This window comes from Festucalex cinctus, chromosome 14, assembly GCF_051991245.1.
Source record: "Festucalex cinctus isolate MCC-2025b chromosome 14, RoL_Fcin_1.0, whole genome shotgun sequence".
Taxonomy (NCBI): Eukaryota; Metazoa; Chordata; class Actinopteri; order Syngnathiformes; family Syngnathidae; genus Festucalex; species Festucalex cinctus.
This window is the reverse complement of record NC_135424.1, coordinates 18,470,780-18,493,065: the sequence shown is the minus strand read 5'-3', so window position 1 is coordinate 18,493,065 and position 22,286 is coordinate 18,470,780. Positions and strand designations below refer to the sequence as shown.

Sequence of the window (22,286 nt, the reverse complement as noted above, 5' to 3'; positions counted from 1 at the left end):
TAATTAAAGTCATGTTTGTGTGTAAGGTATATCTCTATTCTCTAATAACTATGCCTAGAAATTTGAGGTGGGATTCTGCAGCGTCCAAGGTGTATGCTTTCTCCAAAGGGTAAAGCAAACCAATAATGAATTTCAAGTCTTCACAAGAACAGAAAAGATTGAACTCAAAAGAACAATCGCAAGATAAAAAAAAGAAGTAACATTTGAGGGGACGAATGGTCTGCGAGCAGGCTTAATCTGAGTTGTAGTGATTGGCTCAAGGTTCTGCTTCCTTCAGTTGACTTGTACAAGTTATAGGTCATATATTAAGGGTGGAAAAAGTTTTGAAGTGATTTATCTTGGTTTTAAGGGCCTCTATAGACATTTTTTTCCCTCCCATTGTAGATGAGCAACATTCAGGATTATGAATCTTATGATGAATGTAGTCTACATGTGTTTGTTTTGTTTTTGTTTTTTACGTGGGAGGAAGCTGGAGTACCTGCAAAAAAACAAAAGGAAAAAAAATCCACGCAAGCAGGCCAGAGCTGAGATTCGAACGCTGAACTTCAGAACTGTGAAGCAGACATGCTAACCACGCTTTCACTGTGCTGCCTGTGTATTTTCATACACAAATTAAGTGTGCAGCAAATGTTGTTGCAAGGGGTGGACATCTCTAAATATAAATGTAAGCACCACTGCTAGTGTTAACACCACATTAGAGGTGCCCTTGCTGGACCGCCGAAATTCAAAGTGCTGTAGCAGGTGATGCCTTGTTGCCATGGCAATGACCGTCAGTTCCAGTTTCTAATATAACCAGAATGCATCAATGTACATCAGTGTTTTACAGCACATTTTATTACTTTGTCTCTCAACTTTCATGAACTACTTAACTGGTTTCGGTTTCTTCCATTCGTCTCTTAAGGTGCAGTCATGCGTCGAGGTAGCACTGTACAGTTTGGAGAAAAAGATTCGGAGGGCGGGAGGGATGAATTTTACTAACATTTGTGTGTGCGCATCTCTTCACCAGCTGATGAATAAAACATCCCATTCCCTGCCAATGGCGAGAAGCTCTGAAGAGGCAGTTTTGAGACAGGTGCGTGAACGCAGTGTGACAACAAACGTGTGGGAATGTGTCACAGTTTCCAACATCTATTCTTTCAGGCCTCCCTACTGTTTAAGATTTGTTTGAGCCTACGTCGAACACACTCCTGTTTTCTCCCTTTCTTCTACTTGCTGCTGATGTTGATCAAAGATCTATTTTTTATTTTTTTGAAAAACCCTCCAAAAGGTGGGTTACCATGACAACCGTGATTAGGCGTATGAGGATACAGCAGTAGTGTAGCTATTTGTGTCCCGTGATTGAAAGCTCCTTTCCTCCCTCATGAAGCCCACAGTGGATAAATTAGCTTTCAGCTTGTGTTTATCCCATTACATATTGTAGTTATTGCACACAGACACACACACACACACACACACACACATTTACTTGCATAATTCACACACAATTCACAATAATCACAGTCAAAGCTGCAAATATAGATGTGTGACTTATTTGCATAAGTCAGTTATGAAAGCAAACCATTAAATTAAGCCTGTTGTGGACATTACAAAAATGTTATAATACCAATTCCTATACATATAAGTGACAAATTAAGTTTCATTGTATTACTAACAGTTTATCTCTACTTACCTGTTAACCTTCCAGCACTTGCATTTAACACATAAAACATCACTATGAATACAGTGGTATTATTTTTATAATTCAAATTACAGCTGTGGTTAAAAATCAAAATGCTCATATCCGAAATCATATTTCCCCACTAAAATGAATGGAAATATCATTAATCCGTTCTGGCCTTTCCAAATATTTTAATGATGAAAAATAGCACTCTATAATAATGCATTTTATTAAATCATACATTAATTATATAATTATACATAATATAAAAAGTTGACTTTTCGCCACACTTTTTGCTTCAGTTAAATGGTCCAAATGCTGCTTCTTCTGTTGTGCACACCTTGGCCAGTGGGGTCAGTATAATACAGACCAACAGTAGATGGAGAAAGGAGATGTCGCAACTCCTCAGAAGTAATATTATACCCGAAAAACAGTTAAGTCACTAAATTATTATTATTATTATTATTATTATTATTATTATTATTATTATTATTATTAAAATAAATAGTCAAATTAAATGTAAAAATAAATTGAAATGAATAAATATTTATAATTAATTTAGTGTGTGTGTGTTTTTTTTTGTTTTTTTTCTTAACCTAACTGTTTTTAAGAGTCTAGCCATTCTTTACAGAGGAAAAGGATTACAATATCAGTTTGGTGACAGTAATGAGCCATTTACCAACTACCACAGAAGAAGAACAAGTAAGAACTCACATTAGTGCTCACATTTTCTGTGTTTGAAAGTTATATGGGAGCAAACATGGCATTGGCATTAGCATCAAGCTTGCCAATAATCAGATTGAAGGCTCTTTTTTGAAGCGTTGTTCCCTCATTCCGTTTCAGAAGTTTGAGATCGCAAGTCAAAGTGAAAAATCGATCGAATGATGGCTCGTATCCTGAAAAACCCCCAAGGCTGTACAGTATATAACAATTTCATGACACCACACCACACTATTCTTTACTAGTGGCAATAAAGTCTTCAATCTTTTTTTTTTTCCTGTAGTGTGTTCAGTTATTACATTTTTGTGTTATTTATAGCTTATAAAGGCTGGGAGACTACTTTAAATGCATGAGAAAAGCACACTAAAAAAAGTATTAAAAAGCTGCTGTCTTATCTTGTTCTTGCACAAAATGTAAGCCCATGTAGATTTGAATTGTGAGGAGCGAGATGTCAACCATGAGGTCTGACACAGACAAAATGTATGCCGATAGTATCAACAATCCAACCGTTGCCAGGGTAACTCCTCAGTGTTATGTAAATATGAAAAAAAAAAAAACATGATTTCTGGGGGATCCACGTGCTGCCAGCTGCTTTCTTGTAACATCCGATGCTGTCCAATTTAGCAGCATGTGTCATTTCCAGGTTGCAATTGAATACAATCACCACGGTGTGACAGCAGAGCTCGGCGCACCGAGGGTCTCGGCAACCCGGAGGGGCTCCATCAGCCCAATAATAGCCAAACTCCTCTCAGCTCTGCCTCTCACTGAGGCATTACGCTCCTCAGGATGCTCTGCTCCTTCTCCAACTCGCGTCTGTGGATTCAGACCTGCTTGGAGTATCAAATCCTACACGTGAGTGCTTGTTTTTTCAAACTAAATAGAGTAATGCTTATCTTTTTTTGTATACCGTGTGGATTTTTTTATTTTTTTTTATAATTAAAACAGTCACAGAGTTTCAAGAAATATGTGCATGTTGCTTTCCAACAACAAAGCAGCATTTGAATTTATGCTTTCTTAGAACATGCATCCACTTTCTGCTTAGCTAAATGCAATAAGTTACACATACTGAGATGAAAAGATATCATTGCAATGTGTGGTGAGGTAACACACACACACGCACACACACTAAACCCCAGCTGTGAATAATGAGGCTGAGATCGTTATCTTGGGTCAAGCACTTGCTTGACTGCTGTTATCCAGCATCTCCATTCAGAAGGGGAGGAGGGATTTACAGTATGTGAATAGCATCAGTTGGTTGAGCATGCATGTGGAAATACTGATTGGAAGAGTTGGACATGTGTGTGCACTTGAATTCACAGATAAGCCGTGCAGTGAAGGAGGTGTGGTGATAGTGAACACAATTTATAGTGCATGCCAAGAACTGAAAGATTTATTTTACAACCACAACAGATAGTAGAGGAATCTATAGCTTGTCTTTTATTGTATTTTTTATTTTTATTTATTTAGGCGGCACGGTAGTCGAGTGGTTAGCACGTCCGCTTCCCAGTTCTGAGGTCTCCGCTTCGAGTCCAGGCTCGGACCTTCCTGGGTGGAGTTTGCATGTTCTCCCCGTGCCCGCGTGGGTCTTCTCCGGGTACTCCGGTCTCCTCCCACATTCCAAAGACATGCATGGCAGGTTGATTGGTCGCTCCAGATTGTCCCAAGGTGTGCGTGTGAGTATGGATGGTTGTTCGTCTCTGTGTGCCCTGCGATTGGCTGGCAACCAGTCCAGGGTGTCCCCCGCCTACTGCCCATTGCTAGCTGAGATAGGCGCCAGCAGCCCCCGCGACCCTTGTGAGGAATAAACGGTCAAGAAAATGGATGGATGGATTTTTATTTATTTATTTATTTATGGCCTGTTGCAGAGGTCGCCAACCTTTTTGGAAGTGAGAGCTTTCTTGCGAACTAATTAAGTCGAAGCGCTACCATGTGCATACATACTTATGAAAGAACACATTTGCTAGAACAAAAAAAAAAGTTCAATGCAACTCAATAGTATTTTTTTTTTTTTTTTAAGAAAAGCAACACAAAATAATTGGAACATCTCATTGGTGAGATATTTTTAGAACATACCCACGAGCTACTCATAGTCCTTAGGGGCTACCTATGTTGCTGACCCCATGTCTATTGCATGACTGTAATCACAAAAATAGATTAGGATTGGAAAGGCGGTCATTTAAAAAAAATCAATTCAATTCAATCCATTTCGAACTGTTGGTCTACAGTTTATTTTATAGGTCGCTTGCACATCGTAATGCATCATGGGAGTTTTTCCTTCGGGCGCCATATTGGGTGTCCTCCGGTTCACAAGGTACACTCGCGAGTTACACGGTAGAGCTTATCAACCTGATGTAATTTTCGCAGTATTTTCACGATTTACCGGAAGATCAAAAACAACGATACAAGCAGAAGGTGTCTCTGTGTGGCGGGATTGATCCTAATTACGTCCTGACCAAGGGTGATTTTTTTTTTTGACGGAGAAAGCTTGCTGGCCAAATGTGACATCTCTGGACATCTTTCCCTACCTCGTGTTGACAACATGCTCCATAACACGCCAACAAATCCCTGGAGGCTTACAATTATTTTGTAAGCGGGTGGATACAGAGTGTAAACTTTAACATCGCATCAGAAGAAACGGTTGCTGTTGCACGTAAGTAAACCACATGGTGTTGGTAATTCTGCACACAAAAATGTTGATTTGTTCTCAGGCTTCCTGTTATCATTGTGTTTACATGCACAGCTGGCTTTACCTGATGTGGTTTTTCTAATAATTTTATAACAGGCAAATATGGCAGAGCGTATAAGAATAAAAAGTAACTGCACAGCCTCCCCGTGGCTTAATTAAATTTAATGCTACCCTTTCACTAGTTACATGTTACTTAATCAACTTATTCTAAATGGTTAAGGTTAACCACTCTCAGAGGACGTATTTTTAGTTTCAGTTTCCAGTACAATAAAACGTGTTCATGGTAACTACTGAGCATACTGACAGCTTTTCTTATGATCTCACGGTTAAGGAGGCTGTCACAACACCCAATTTCTGTCTGGTGCCAGATGGCAACAATTCCCATCACTTGTCACGACAACACCAATAGTATTACCAGGTATGTATGGCTTTACTTTTTGTAGTTTCTTATTTAATTCTATGTTTCATATTTTCATTACAATGTTTGTAATATTTTCAGATTCAGGCACAGATGAGTTTAACTGGACGGGACTTCTGCGACTTTGTGGTGTGGACAAAGTGTGATTGAGCGAGTCCACCCAGATCGCTCGTTTTGGCCAGTTGGAAAAGCCAGAGTTTTTTTTTCCCAAAGTCCCCTCCTTACCTGAACTGCTCGGGAGAGCATTTACTAGATCAGCAGTGGACTTCCAGTGTTCCTGCTCAGCCGCTGTCACCTACCACTTGCTCATGTACTTCAAAGATGCGGAATAAAGTAGTTTTTTGTGCTGCAGCAGATTGTAAAATCAAATATCACCCTAAGTGTGCCAATCTAGACTGCCAAAAGGACAGTGGTTTTGTGACAAGTGTGAAACAAGGATTATTGGGAAAACTGTAACACAGTACTGGTACTTGTCTTACATTAAACAAATTTAAAAGAGAGCAACTTTTTCCTCTGTACATAGCATAATGAAAGTCATTGCGTACCCCATCAACATTACATCATACCGTCATCTCAGGATGGTAGGCACCTGTGCTAAAATAAACTACATTAATTAACAGTTCAATTTTTAACCCTGAAATTACTACATCTAATCATTATTCACTTCATTTTTTGTGCTTTTAGAAATAATAGAGATTTATGCCATTACTTTAAGAGGGACCATATTGCACATTGAGTCAAATCCTGTCATTTGTATCATGTATAGCTTTGTAAACAAACCCAACAATAGAATTTGTATAAACGCTGCCTTTATTAGCGCCAAACAAACAGTCGCATGTTGTCCTCCTCCAATGCTTTGATGCTCGCCTTCGTTTCCATCATGTCATTGGCAATCAAGTCGGTGTGGCATGAGATCCCTAAAGAAAAAAATAAAGAAAAAAAAATCACAAAAAAAAACGGTACCAGTAATAGGTTTAATATAGTAAAGTAGTATAGTTTTTTTGTCAGTGTAAAAGAAATGTACACATTTTGTTGCATTTTTTAATGTATGAACATTGCTACAGGCAAATACTTATTTCTATAAACACTTCCAAATGTCTCTAAAATATAAGGTGCGTGTACACACACAAACAAACCCATACATTCACTCATGCATACAATATATCATGTAATGAATTCTGAGTGGCATACCAGAGTCAATGATGTCAGCAGTACTTGAGGGTACAGGTTACTGGAGCCATCTGGCTGCATAACTGCAACAATCTCTGCCACTTCGAGTCGTCTTTTCTTTGCTTGTCTCTCCTGTGCACGTTCATATCTTGGCACCGACTGGGCTGAGACATAGATGTTGTAACTTGGGACCCAACTTTAATGTTGGAGCCCAGTCGGGATGATTGGACAGAAAAACGGGCGCAGGGCGACCTGTTAAAATAAACAAATATATAAACAAATAAAATATGGAAAGACTGGTTATTTTACCGCAGTAGGGTGGCCGTGAATAAGTTCTTTAGCATGATGTGTAGGCTACCGGGTTCTGTTTTCTTGCATCACCCCCGGGGGTCTGTTTTCTTGCATCAGCCCCTTCTGTCTCTTTTTTTTCCAAGTTTACATTTTGCCACCAAAAAACATGTTATCGGCATTAAAAGCCCAAGACTAATCAATCCAATTTCAGCAGTAAACACTTTGCACTGGCACTACTTGGGTGAAAATGTTCGATGTTAGCTTTCGGCTAACGTCCGCTAGCCAGCTTGTACTACCGAACTTGCTTGCTCATGAATCCAAAACATAAGCAACTTGCCCATATATGGGCGGTCGAAACGTTATTAATCCTCATGCATTAAATAAAGGTAAACAAGCTTACCGCTCACAAAGTGATCGCTGCACACACGAGCCCAAAGTAACGACTTCCCTCCGGAGTCCGCACTCCTCTGTCTCCAGGCCCTGGTTCCTAATTATTTTCGGAATTCGGAAAAAAGACCGACCATTTTCCCCCTTGGCTTTGTTCGAACAGCCAACGATGCAGCAACAATGTACCATTTTAAACGCAGAAAACAAACGTGATAGATACGTGTTAGACCGAATCGCTACGTAAATGGAGGCCACCCAGCATGGCGACTACAAGAAATCCGAGGCGGAAGTGACGACATGTGCAAGCGACCTATTGGTTAAATTTCGTTTGGTTTTATGAGCTGAGCTGACATATGTATTTTTTTTTTATAATGTAATTTTAGCAATAATATTTGATTCATTTTTAACCCTAGGTTCTGTCTTATTCTGATCTTTTTTATTATTATTATTTATTATGGTAATATTCTCTTATGAGCTAAAATGATTTTTTTTTTCTTATTCATCTAAATCAGGGGTGTCAAACATAAGGCCTGCAGGCCGGATCAGGCCTGCAAAGCGGTTTAATCTGGCCTGCAAGATGACTTTGTAAAGTAAAAAAATGAAATAAAATTGTAAAGTCGGACTAATTAATCAGCCGCCCACAATCAAAACATAATAAATTTGTACGTTCACAAGCAGTCCTCAGATGAGCAATGCAACTTGTACGGGGGAATTGTCCTGGATGTTATTATTTTACACACAACTTAAAGTTACGGTTTGCTTAATTTGTTTTTTTTTTAATTATAGACCAACATAAATGTGTTAAATATGACACAAATTACACAGAGCGTCATAATTTAGGGCTGGTCAACGGAAATCTGCATATAAATGACGGAAATTGTTTTTTAGTTATAGACCGTTTTTTTCCCGATGCGGCCCACTTGGTAATATATTTATCTCCATGTGGCCCCTGAGCTAACATGAGTTTGACACCCCTGCTCTAAATCCTTCTAAACTAAGAAAATGAATGGATGGATGGATGGATAGTATGAAGTGATCCGAAACATCATGGGACCAACACTGGTGCCAGTGCTAATTAAAATGTAAATAGATTAAAATGTCTGCCGCCCAACACATGTGTTCAACAAGCAATGCAACAAAGTGGGTGTGCGTGGGGTAAGCGGATGGGTGGGGGTGGGGTGGTAATTTATCCTCATCTGAAATTCATTTATCTTCATTTAATTTTCTCTCATTGTGGGCTGATTTCTCAGTGATTAATGACTGTGCCTTAAATGAGAAAGGGAGAATATGGTGGACACTGCGGTGCCAGGTCACATTGCGCTCAAATTACATGACAGACTTGGCTGTGCTTTCAAGACTGTCACATTGTTAGAGGAGCAAAGTTTTTTTTTTTTTTTCTAGGACTTACTCCGTCTGCTCTATAATGGCCGTTTTTTTTTTTTAGTTTGGTAGTGTAGCCACATCAATGTTCTGCCACCTCGCCTGCAGCTTACTCAACACGCTGACACAGTGCATTAGTAATGATGCACTGTGAAGTGACTGATAGCAACTAGTACACAACTTTAACGCAAAATGACAGGCTCATTGTACGCGCCATGCAAGATTTATGCAGCAAAGGTTTCGGGGGAGACGTCGACGATCCATTTTAGGATTCTGACAATGTCATGCCCTTTTATTTTGACACGTGCTATATTGTGCTCCTTGGAAAGCAGAAGTCTTTCCCGGCATTGTGTACACGGTCCGTTGACTGTCATCTTGCTTTTCACGTTCGGCCTGAGTGAGGGATTACACATGTCATACACTATCCAGGTGGATTAGCAAGTGTACTGTACATGACATACATTGTTTGGTACATACACTTTTCTGTACAATACATTTTAATTGAATGAATATTAAAATGCAGTTTTTAAGTTAATAGGCAATAGCTTCTTTTTTTATGTGGGGCTTGGTGTAAGTTGGAGAACCACTTTTTTAATGCAATACTGAATGTAGAAATGCTGTAACAGCATAATGTATCCCAGCTGGCCGATAAGGGGGAATTTTCATAAAGCTTTACAGCAGTTCTTAACTAAACACCAATGAATTTGTCATATAGCAGAATATTTCAGAAGCAATCTACAAGGATTGCCCACAAGTGTCCAAAGTAATGTTACCACCGGTGCCGTAAATGGTGTCTTGGCTGGTCCACTCCATTTTATAACCTACAATAGATTAGAAGGCAATCTCGGGTCACCACGGTGATGAAAGTGACACACTCTTTTTCTTATAATGAGACAGTAGACTATTCAAATGATTATGTAGCTGCTGTTTAAAGGTCAGATTAAACATGACTCTTGCTTTGAGGCAGGTTTTACACTAAATACAATGGATTTCGATAGCTTTATGTATGCATCCAATGAAATGATAAGCATCTTTTATGATTGGATATTAATATCAAAAGGTGTTTTATTTATTTATTTTTGTTCTGGTCCTCTTCCATTTTATTCTGAGCTGGATCAATGGACACATCAGTCTTATGTTTATTTTAATAAGAAAAACAACTAATATATTTTTTAGGGATTGGCACGGTATCAGTACTGGGCCATTAGCCTTATTTCAAGGTATTGGATCGCGACAGAAGCCGATACCAGGACAAGCCGCTCTCTTAAGACGTTTTACAATCAGGAACTAAAAATTAACAAATTGAAGAATGGTAATTACTTGAGATGGGTAAGTACCGATATCAAGTATTGGTATGGGTATCGGGCTGATATCTGGCATTATTTCAAGGTATCGGTACTCATGACACTCTTGTGCCTGTTTTACGAACAGGAACTAGAAATGAGTGCATCTAATAATGGTCATTATTAGAGAAATGTGAATACCGATACCTGGCCTGGACTTATTTGAAGGTATCGGTACTCACGAGTCGTGACGGCCGCCGATGATAATTATTTGGGATGGGTGAGTATGAATACCAATACCAAAGTATCGGTACTCGTGATCAGGAACTAGAAATTAGAAGAATAGAAAATTGCCGTTAATTTCATACAAATTTACGGAAAAATGCTGTATATAGGTCTTTCTTTAAAATTATGTTATTATGTTTTTTTTTTGTTTGTTCGTTTTTTTGAGGAAAATTTTATGTCAAAAGTGCTACTGGTATTGGTATTGGGTATTGGTATGAGTACTCGTACTGGTATCGGTATGGAAAAGGGTAAACATTCCGAACATTTTTTCAAAATGTATAGTATTTATTAAGATGATTATTACGTAAATTACAGCTGTCAAACAATTATTTTTTAAATTAGATTAATCACATCTTGGAATTTTGATTAATCACGATTACCGGTAATCGCTTAATTAAAAAGGCTTTTTTTTTTTTTTTTAAATCTACATTTTTGCCCGCCAAATTCAAAGAGCACTTGTTATGTATTAATTTTTTCGACATTTCATGTTATGAGGACGTCCACTACACACACTCATCCTCCTCTTTTTCTAATTAGTTAACTACTTGCATAATTTAAAATGGGGAAAAGTAACCCCAATAGTTTGACATGAACAAATATTCTGAATGTCATATGCAAACATTTATTAAATGTTTTACTTTAATGCATGCAGTTACGTTTATTGCTTCAGCAGAACCTGTGCTACCTTTAACGTAACATCCTCTGTCAAAATTAATAGTGTGATTAATCTGCGTTAATACATGATTAATGTGATAATTTTTTGTGATTAATTAATTAGTTAACACTTTAACTTTGACAGCACGACTGTAAATATAAATAAAAATCTTTCCAGGACTAAGTGGAATTATTGTCAAAGTATAAAACATTGAGGTCCACTGATTCCATGCAATTGTGTATTGTACAAAGTATTATTTTATGCATGAAGCAACTGTATTACCGGATCAGATTTATTATTTTAAGATTTTTAAAGATAAATAAAGTCTACATTTCATGTTTTTCAATGCAACCTGAGCAGATCTTGTAACCTTTGAGTGATGTTGCCGCGTCGTCCCCCTCCATCACAGATGCCGATAACCTGCTAAAGGTTTGAGATGGATGTCTTCATCCTGGGGCTCGGTGACCCGTAAGTGCTGGCGAGATGTCCTTCAGCAACGACGCGAGCCAGCCCCCCACGTCCGCGCCTTCCCTCAACCACACGTCGTCTTCGCGGCCTCCGCCGTGGGAGGAGGGCGGCTCGAACGAGACTCTGCTCCCAGACCTGTCGGGCCTCGGCCAAGACGAGCAATGTCACACGTCTCCCGTCCTCACGGCGTTCCTGGTGTCGTGGTACAGCGTCACGATGGTGCTGGGCCTGGTGGGCAACGTCGGCCTTATTTGCATAATTACCCGGCGCCGGGAGAAGGCCAACGTCACCAGCATTTTCATCTGTAATCTGTCATTCTCTGACATTCTGGTGTGTGTCTTCTGCCTCCCTTTCACACTCATCTACACGCTTATGGACCACTGGGTGTTTGGGTCACTGCTGTGCCGGCTGGTGCCCTTTATTCAATGCATGTCGGTGACCGTCTCCATCCTTTCCCTGGTTTTTATCGCCCTCGAGAGACATCAGCTCATTATTAACCCGGCTGGCTGGAAACCGAGTATTCCGCAAGCCTACACGGCCGTGGTGGTCATCTGGATTCTGGCCTGCTTCACCTCCTCGCCTTTCCTGGCCTTTCAGCTGCTCACGAAAGAGCCCTACGCCAATGTGACCCTTCCCCAGTCTGCCCTCGACCGCGAAACGTCACCCCCGCATCACGTCGCGCCTGCTAACTCGTCTGCGCTTCACAATTCACTCCATTTTCACAACCTTCACGCACCTTTGCACATGGAGGCCTGCCTGGAGCACTGGCCCTCTCAGCACCACCGGCTGACCTACACTACCTGGCTGCTGCTTTTCCAGTACTGCGGCCCCCTGATTCTCGTCCTGCTATGTTACGTCCGCGTGTTCGTCCGCCTGCGTCGCCGCAAAGATATGCTGGACCGCGCCAGGACGCCCGAGAGCCAGCGCATGACCCACAGCCGACGCATAAACATCATGCTGGTGGCCCTGATCACGGCCTTCGCCCTGTGCTGGCTGCCGCTCACCATCTTCAACGCCGTGTCCGACTGGAACCAGGAGGCGCTGCCCGTGTGCCACCACAACCTGCTCTTCTCCCTCTGCCACCTCCTGGCCATGTCGTCCACCTGCATCAACCCCATCATCTACGGATTCCTCAACTCCAACTTCAGGCAGGAGGTGAAGGAGGTGCTCCAGTACTGCTGCTGTCAACCTCTGGAGGAGGAGTGTGAGCGTTTCCCAGTGTCCACCGTGCACATGGAGGTGTCTCGCACTTCGGTGCCACTCACTTGCAGGAGTAACTCTGTTTAATAGTCTAGATGGACATGAATCAAGCTTCAAGTTCTAATCTTTTCATAATGACAGATTACAAGACATTTTTTCCAGGTTTTTAGTCTTAAGTAGTGCAGTCAGTGTGCTAATACAGGGGTGGGAAAACTAGCACTGACACTATCACATATTTGGTCTGCTGATCTTTTCTTCTTATTTTTGTTCCTAAAATTGGTTGATTAAAAAGTATTTATTATTTTCTTATTTATTTCTGTCCGTTAAGAACTTATTCCTTGTGTATTTTAAATGTGGCCCATAAGCAAAATGAATAAAATTTGCACACCCCTCCCATAATACAAAAACAGCAAAAAGAACTTACTATAAAGTCTTGAATTATCAGTTTTGAATTAAATGAGACCCCCCCCCCCCACCATCCCTACCTAAACTTCATAGAAAACGGTCAAACAATAGTAAATGTTAAACATGGAATAATGAATGGACCTACAACCAAAGACAAAAGAAAGGTTGAGAAGAGATAATCTGGTAACTCGGATTGTGACGATTACTTCCACCAAGAAGCACACTATTCGACTGATTGTTGATGTGCACAAGTGAATGCTAAATAATAGTGTTTTGAAGCCAAATGGATTGCGCCGCTTAGGTGAAACAAACATGCTGTGAGTCATTCTCAATTAGTTTGCCGTCTTACGTTAACAGATTTCCATGCTCAATGTGTGGACAGCATGTCTCCTAAATCATTCACCACATTACAAATGACAAGGAGTCGAGTTTGCAACCAAATTGTAGTTTCCCAGCTTACAGTTTCACTCTATTTTTTTCATATTCATCTACTACTGCGACTCTTCTTCTTTGTATTTTCCACTAGTCTGGATGCCCTGTGGCACCAGGCTGCCTCTCACAGGTCAGTCTTGGTACTACGATGATCATCTAGTTGAGGCTCGGAGACTTGTCAATCGCGCTATTGTTATGTATGTGGTGTGCTGTGTTGGTCATCTTAAGTACATCACACACAATAACAGCTGGAAGAGTATATACACAGTGGTCGTTTTCCTTGTCATGATGTGTGGGGTCTCTCTCTCTCACATTAAAAAAAAATGCTTAATATGTTGAAAATCAGTATGTGTGTACCCCGCTTAAAACAGCAGCAGGGAAGGAACTAAAAGCTTACGGGTCACACAAAACGCAAAAGCATTCCCACACCACAAAATGTATTTCTAAAAACATCATCAAACCTGAGAATACAGTTTGCAGTCTTCTGAAGGGGTTCATCAACCCAATAGCTGCGCTGTGCACCTTATACAACGTTGTATACGTTTTCAGCTTAAGAGTAGTCAAAATGAACTGCATGAACTGCATTCAAATGTATATGCAGCATGACATTGCTTTGACTTAAATATGAAAGGAAACCGAGATTTAGTCTTAGAATTAGTGTTGTTCCGATACCGTTTTTTGGACCCTGATACGATACCGATACCTAGCTTTTCAGTATCGGCCGATGCCGATACCATACCGATACTTAAGTTTATTTTTTCCCTCAACATGAAAAAGCTGCCCTGCCATTGGTTAAGAGCATTCAAGGGCCAATAGGATATCTTAGATCGGCATGCAGTGAACTTATCACATACCAGTGACTGTCGTGCACGAGCAAGACACAAGATGCTGCATCCAAAATCCTATGTTAGTGTTGGAATTAATGGTATCGGCATGTTACTTGTGAGTACTCACCGATACCGATACCACTGTTTTAATGCAGTATCGGCACCTCTGCCGATACCAGTATCGGTATCGGAACAACACTACTTAGAATGTATGTCATATTAATTGTTTCACTAAAGCAGGGGTGGGGAGCCTGCCGGCCGCATATCAGCATTAGATTTGGCCCGCCATATAATACAAAAATCAAACAAAACATTGGCTGACCTGTTAGAAAAAGCATAACACTAACTCGCAAATGTTCATAAAATCTTGTTTGAATGTTGCATTATATTTTGCACTTTATAGACTTTCTAACAACTGAAATTGCCATTAATAGAAAAAAAAAAAGGATCCCCAACCCTGTTTTAAATGCTGCTTGTTTATGCAGAAATCACTGCATGAAGTCCTCCAAAGGCATGCGCTCTACAATTGAATATATTTCTGTATTTGGTGCAAGGTTAACACAAGTGCATTTATGTGATTAAAATGGAATGAGGGGAAAAATGTTTTTATTATGTAAATATTTCCTGTTTGCTTAATTAGTTTTGTATGTATCACATCTGTGCTGTGAAATGTGTTTTAAAAGGGGGGGGGGGTTACACCTATGTTTTTTTGTGATGTGTAGAAAAAGTGTTTTCCATGTGGAATTAAAAGTTTGCATTAGAAGCTTTCACTATAAATGAATAAATATCAGTGGGATTTAGAAGTGACTGGTCCAACATTCCTTGTACATGTGCATTATTATCAGGAGCTTTCTCAGGTATTTGAAGTTAGTATTCACACCCACAACATCCTTTTGACCATGTGAATACAAATAAATGTGTGGGCTAAATGGCGAACTTAAAATGCCATTTTGAAAAGTACAGTATTTATGAGAGAGAATATTACAAGGCCGCTTCTGTCAAAATTTGATGGATGACATTCTTAATTAGATTAGGGGGGTCATGTGTGGGTCATGACCCCTCCCTAATGAAGATTAATGACCCTTTAATGACTTCCAGATGTCATATAATGAGGGTTAATGACCTTTAATGACTTCCTGATGTCATTTAATGAGGGTTAATGACCCTTAATGACTTCCTGATGTCATTTAATGAAGATTAATGACCCCTAATGACTTCCTGATGTCATTTAATGAAGATTAATGACCCTTAATGACTTCCTGATGTCATTTAATGAAGATTAATGACCCTTTAATGACTTCCAGATGTCATATAATGAGGGTTAATGACCTTTAATGACTTCCAGATGTCATTTAATGAGGGGTAATGACCTTTAATGACTTCCGGATGTCGTTTAATGAGGATGAATGACCTTTAATGACTTCCAGGTGTTATATAATGAAGATGAATGACCCTTAATGACTTCCTGATGTCATTTAATGAAGATTAATGACCCCTTAATGAAGATGGATGATGTGTAGGTGGTGTTCCTACCTGTTTTTGCAGATATCATGGCTGACCCGGGTTCAAATGCTAATTGTTTGGTTAACTTCCGGATCCGGTGCACGCCCCCTAGATTGAGTGAATAATAATGAGATTGAATGACGTGATCGGAGGGAGTGGTTTAGTATGGGTAAAACCGCCGGGGGAAAAGTACTAGCCATTTCTATTATGGTGAAGGGGGAAAAGTATGCGCAAACACGGCTCAAAGATTGTATTTTTAGAGGTTGTAAAACAAGAAGTATAAGGTAAGGTTAAACTGTGATACGGTGGTTGGTATTATGAAATTAAAAAACATGAAGTTATACATTATATGTAAAAATGTTGTAAGAGTCGTTCGTGACTGCTGGGGTTGAATCTGAAAATAAACGGATAAAACTATATAATTTCCCCTTACTGATATAGTTACTATCTGACATTTTTGTTCAATATTTCTGTGAGTAGGGGGAAGCATATGCAGTCAAAGATTCATGGGGAGGTCAAATGTATGTCTGTGCTTGTGTGTGCGTACGCGCATGTATGGCTGCATGGGGGTCAAAGAAGTGTGAGGACAGACGGGCGGCTGAAGAAGTGTGAGGTTAGACGGTGGCTATAATGTTGTTAGTTTGAAAAGACAACGCTTCCTAAAATATATTACAAAAATATGCATCTACTTAGATCTGATTCTATTTATAATGATAATTTTATGTAGAAATTGGTGAAAAGCCATCATCAGCGATAGTCTCCTTACCCCTGCGAGGACAGGGGTTGCTGGTCATAAAATTAAATTAGGCTGAAGAAGAACGGATACGCAGCTAATTGCGAGGGGCCATTTTTGGTCTGAGAAAGGCGATTGTTCAATATTCCTGTGAGTAGGGGGAAGCAGAGGCAGTCAAAGATTCACGGGGAGGTCAAATGTATGTCTGAGGGGCCTGTGTATGCGTGTGTGCGTTTGCATGAGAGCTGAACAGTGTAAGATTAAACGGTAACTGTAATGTTGGTTTTCAAGAAGAGATTTCCAAAACTGCTTCTTTAAAAAAACATCTACACAGATATCCATTTATGATAGTTTTATGCAGCAACCGTTAGTTGAAACATCCTAGCTAACATTTTCTCAAGGATTTGAAAAGTGGTGACAAGTGAAAACTAATTAAGCTTACCTATAGGCGTAACGGTGTGTGGCTTTGAGTCCATCACATACATGCTCTGCATAGAGCATATATGCGTAGCAGCGAGGTATGCGTAGCAGAAAGGGGAGATGTCCCTACACTCGTGAGAATTTTCTGAGGCTTGTTGGAGACACTAGGACTCTGTCACAGTTTGAGTGTGTGTGTTTCAATGACCATAATTGTTGGGGGGCTGGTGGATATGAGCGAGGGGGTTGGTTAGACGTCTGCCAGCGTGCTCTCCTTGGGATATTTTCTCAAATACTAAAACCCAAATGCCAGTCCTCTGAACCGAATGACCAGTTGTCTAAACACATTGAATAAATGTAACCCCTCATTTTCCAATGCCATAAAAAAATTTTACATGAAGACACAATTCACAAATTGCTCTCATGCGATACAAAATGTTTACCACAAGTCAACAATATTTGAACACAACGGACTTAACTGGCGTTCACACAACAACTCAAAAATTGAATACACTTGTTGCTAATGATGTGACCACACCTATAAACTCAAGTTCAGAGTGTACAGTTTGCTGGAGAGTCCAAACAAGCGCAATGGATAGAGGCAGAGCCAGAGGAAGAGGAATTAGAGGAGGGAGAGGAGCAGGTCGAGCAATGCAAAAGTTATAAAATAGTAACATGGAATGGTAAGGGTATTCGTAAACACGAAAATAAAAATAATAATTTAACCATCTTATTACAGTCTTTCTCAATTGCTAATACACATTTCTTGAAACCTGTACCCATTTTCTCAAAACCTTAAACACAAACACAAAAATTCAAACAATTTTCACAAAAGCCGTGACTTTTCACTTCAAAACCTATTATCCGGTATTCAAATCCGAACAATATATTCAGATCATACACACAGTAAGTCCAAATATATTCACCATGAGAGCATTTGTTAGACACGACATAAAATAATCTAACACAGAGCATCCAGGGTAGGTAGTCAACAGAGGTTTATTTTACATGCATGAACAAACATAGTTTTTGGCACTAGACAAATTACTAACCAAGTTAAAATTATGGTGAATTCAAATGAAATAGAAAGGGTGTATGAAAATAAATTCCTTGGAGTAGTTATTGATGATAAATTATGTTGGAAGCCACATGTAGAAAATGTTAAAAGGAAAATGTCAAAAATCATCGGGATACTCTATAAAACTAAGGATGTCCTGAACATGAACTCATTATATATATTATATAGTTCATTATTATTACCATATTTGACCTATTGTGTGGAAATCTGGGGGACTGCATATAAAACAAACACTAACTCTGTTTTCAATTTGCAAAAAAGAGCCATAAGGATTATTAATCGTTCAAAATATACAGAATCAACACATCCATTATTTATCAAATTAAATACAATGACATTTTATGACTTGGTTGAGTTTAAAATAGCACAAATAATGTACAAAGTATATAACAATCTACTCTGCTATATTACTCAGACATTGTTTGAAAATAGACACAGTCCTTATGATATAAGGGGTACAAGTGTGTACAAAAAACCCAAAACAAGAACAAATATTAAGCAAAGGTGTGTTTCTGTAAAAGGTGTTAATTTGTGGAATAATCTGGGAATTGACTTGAAAAGATGTGACTCACTTGTTGAGTTAAAAAAAAAATGTTTAAATGCAAAGTAAAAAAAAATTACTTTTGTCAAATAAGAGCATGAAAATTGTATATAATGAGTATGAGTATATGATTTATAAATGTATTATGGTATATGTTTAGGAATTTTATGTATATATGTTGCTGGATAATGCACGCATCATTTTATTTTTAAAAATATTAACCTAGTATTGTATCAATAATGAAATAAGTTTAAATGTATAATGTATGAGGGGTAGGACTAAATAAGTTAACTTCTTCCTACTCCCTTTTGAACATGTAAACTATGATGAGTTTGTTTTTTGTTTTTTCTTTTCTTCTTTTCTTTTTTAACTTTTGTTTCTTTGCTGTTTGTTTTTATGTTCAATAATTCAATCAAAAAACGTGATAGCGTCAAAATGGGTACTTTTAACAAAAAAACATGCATTAGTCTTAGGGCAAAATAATTTAGGAATAGTGTGAAATGTGTTTAAGTTTTATCCAAAAAGAGTGGATGAGTTTTGAGAATTGGGTCTAAGCCTGAACCGTGTGTAAGGTTTGGTCAAAAAAGTGTTTCATTCCAGAAATTAGTCTCGGAAACTGAGAATTTGCTTCATCGAACGGGGTTTGGTGTTTTAGCAACTGATAAAAACTGTTAAGTTAAAAGCGGACATGACAATACAATAACCACACATAACAAAATCAGAACAACCCTATCTCAATTGTAAATAATACATTCAAATATTCACACCAACTTCTAGGCCGTGGGGTGAACCCCAAAAAAGTGCCTAGAAAATGAGTTTCGCTCCACTGTCTGGGCACTACTTGTTCAATGCATTTTTTGATAGATAATACCCTTCTGAACTTTGGGTTAAAAGTTCACCCAATGTTTTCCTGCCCCAATTTTGTCACAAGCCAGAAATGCATATATAGGTAAATAAAAAACGAACATCTTGTGCTACAGTTTTTGGTTGTAAAACGTCTTACATTAAATTTGGCAACAGAAAATCATTCCCAGATGTTATAAATACATGTACCTAACATCAGAAACAAGTATTGGTGGTTTGGTGCAATCATGTGAATTTAGATAATTAAATATATTAAATTTGTGCCAAAAAAAACAAAAAACGCTTCAACTAGAAGTGAAACCAGCACACGGATGTTACATTTAGCTATGTTTATGTTTCATATATGAAAACAATTCACAACCTATTACGTAATGAAAGGTACACAAGAAGCAGCATACATCGGCCAAAAATACTACCATGCACCACAAACCTGGAACAAGGCAAAATGGACTAGATGGAAATAGATGCATTCAGAGCCCAGATTATTATAACATATAGAATATTTATTAAAGTATCAGATTGTGTCATCACAGCATGTCATTTATACCCCCCGTCCCCTACCCAAAAAATATTAATAAAAAAAAAGAATAATAATAAAATAAAAATCAAATGTGCATTCACAATAAAACCTTTGGAACTTCATTAGAACAGCTCTCTTTTATTTTTTTGGCAGACCAATTTAACAAAGGTCTGTGTTGTGGAAAAATGGAATACAGACATTTTGATTTTTGCTTGAAAAGTGTTAAAATGGAGAGTTAACATCTTGATAATGAAACAAACAAAATGGCAGATTTTACATAGATTTTACAGCCCTGCACTGTAAAGTGTCCTCGTATGCCCTGTGATTTTCCAACCTGATGTTGTACCAGCCATGTGTTAGTGTCACTTTCTTGGCTTACATCAGTAGACTCAGTAGTTGATGTATCTGATGAGTGAGGTACCCTGTCTAAAAGTTTGTCAGTTGTTGATAATGTCTCTACAAAAACCATTTCAGAGTTGTTGCTGGAAAGGGGTGTGAAAAACCAGCTGGGGGAAATCACACCTCAATCTTCGTTTCAGTATATCCTGCCTGAAATAGAAAATTGAAGGGAAAGATGAGCACAAGATACACATATTCACATCACATTAGGGCTGCTCTATTATGGAAAAAAATAATCATCACAATTATTTTGGTAATAATTGAAATCAAGATTATTCTAAACAATTATATTTTGTTCAAATCAAGAAAATATTTCAACATTTGAAAATAAGACAATCACAATCATATGAAACTATAATTATGTAAGTTGCTTTTGGATCCAACAAAATTTTTAATATATTATTATTATTATTATTATTATTATGACGTTAGCAAAAATTTGAAGTTGGGGTGCAGTGTGTGTGTGTGCAGTAAGCTAGTTTTGACATGGGTGTGTGGTAAAATAACTCGTGTGGGCGTGCCACAACTCAAAATTAGTATTATTAGTGCTGCAGCTATCGAATATTTTGGTATTTGGATATCCTACTGAAAATTCTAGTGAATAATCGTATATTTGGATAGAAATACAAATATACCTATAGGCCTATATACTTTCTTGGTCAAAGAACAATTATAAATACAGAAGACAAAAAAAAAACACATTTGCATGTAATAATTAACAACCAACTGGTTTTCATTTTTAGAGAATCAATTGTATTTATTTATTTATTTTTAACTTAAATTGAGCTTGTCAGAAAACTATTTTTCTCTGAAACAGTGAGATTTTAGACAAATCTCTCCCCATAGATTTCATAAATGTGTTTCAATGTGAAGATTTATATGTTACCTGTAGTCTGAAGCATCAAGATCCCCGTGTTTATTAACACTGTTCACAAACCCCTTAGCTTGTCCATTCTCATCACATCTTTGTCAACTATAATCCTTTGACGGATTACTTGTTCACAAAAAGAATTTGTAGCTCTCTAAAACACACACACACTCACTTAATATGTGCAGAGTCATGCTTTCTAATTAATGCTGTCTCGAAATGTAAACAGAATACAAGTGACATATTGCTGACCAATGCTTTACTTTTGAAATGTGTAATTTTAGCAAAGTGACAATGAAATAGTGCAATGTAACAACTCACATTTGTTCGTCCCTGGTTGCTGTTGACTTTAAGAACCTTGTGTAATCTCTGAAACAAAACTGCACCTCCATTGTGACACAGTCTTTTGTCTTGAATATGCAGAAGAATGGAACAGTCTTTCTTCATCTCAGCGGCCTGCAGCAACCAACCCGCTTTTAGACAAAAAAGAATTACATTATAAGTGTTATTGTCACATCACCTCTTTACAGTATATGCACATCACAGATTTAAGTAAAGTAAAGTGTTTGTTGAGGTTGATGAGAGAGATTTTGGGGGAAAGGGAGGGTGTAGCTGTGCCTCTCTATTATGACTGATGGGCACAGGTAACCCGAGTTTGGTAACCACTGTTGGATTCACTCGATAAATCATTCAGCTGCTCGTGTTTTTACTAAACTATAGCCTTAAAACTTAACCTAGCAACAAATTATTTTCAACCCTATACTAAATATTGGTCACATTAATAACAGAAATGGGCACGTGTGTGTGTAGCACATACCTGCTGACAATGTTTCTGCTTTGTCGAGATGATCCCTCTTCCGTGTTCCTTCCGATACCAGACGAGTATAGTTTGAAATTTATTTTTACAAATGATGCAGATGGCTGGAAGGACGGGGCCAGCTGAAGCGATGGGCAAACCTGAACGGGAACGAAGTTTTTTCACCACTTTCTTTTTAACTTTTTTCTCCTTTCGCTCTTCTTCGCTCTCCGACGTTGTGGTCGCCATTTTTGTTATGCGGTTGCTATGGTGAGGAGAAAGCAGCAGCTACCTGATCGTTCA

The 22,286-nt window shown here is 38.5% G+C and overlaps 1 protein-coding gene and 3 long non-coding RNA genes across 6 annotated transcripts; 2 read left to right on the top strand and 2 right to left on the bottom strand.

Annotated features, from left to right (window-relative positions):
• The first annotated feature begins 949 nt into the window (after nt 1-949).
• On the top strand, nt 950-14,940 carry LOC144001168 (neuropeptide Y receptor type 4-like). Of its 2 annotated transcripts, XM_077495254.1 has the most exons (3): nt 950-1,072; nt 3,021-3,229; nt 11,342-14,940. In XM_077495254.1, the coding sequence occupies exon 3, from the start codon at nt 11,416-11,418 to the stop codon at nt 12,685-12,687; it is 1,272 nt and encodes a 423-aa protein (XP_077351380.1). In that variant the 5' UTR covers nt 950-1,072; nt 3,021-3,229; nt 11,342-11,415; the 3' UTR covers nt 12,688-14,940. The 2 variants fall into 2 exon arrangements, with proteins under 2 accessions (XP_077351380.1, XP_077351378.1); XM_077495252.1 differs by lacking the exon at nt 950-1,072 and having other exon boundaries at nt 2,954-3,229.
• LOC144001790 (uncharacterized) lies at nt 4,612-5,981 on the top strand. The gene is made up of 3 exons (XR_013278591.1): nt 4,612-5,027; nt 5,395-5,481; nt 5,563-5,981. It is a non-coding gene; the product is annotated as an uncharacterized LOC144001790 (long non-coding RNA).
• LOC144001789 (uncharacterized) lies at nt 6,274-7,635 on the bottom strand. 2 transcript variants are annotated; one of them, XR_013278590.1, is made up of 3 exons: nt 7,343-7,635; nt 6,673-6,903; nt 6,274-6,398 (listed from the first exon to the last, which is right to left on the bottom strand). It is a non-coding gene; the product is annotated as an uncharacterized LOC144001789 (long non-coding RNA). The 2 variants fall into 2 exon arrangements; XR_013278589.1 differs by lacking the exon at nt 7,343-7,635 and having other exon boundaries at nt 6,673-7,333.
• A 4,942-nt stretch (nt 14,941-19,882) lies between the features above and the next one.
• On the bottom strand, nt 19,883-22,255 carry LOC144001489 (uncharacterized). The gene is made up of 3 exons (XR_013278501.1): nt 22,005-22,255; nt 21,509-21,660; nt 19,883-20,469 (listed from the first exon to the last, which is right to left on the bottom strand). It is a non-coding gene; the product is annotated as an uncharacterized LOC144001489 (long non-coding RNA).
• Between the last annotated feature and the right edge of the window lie 31 nt (nt 22,256-22,286).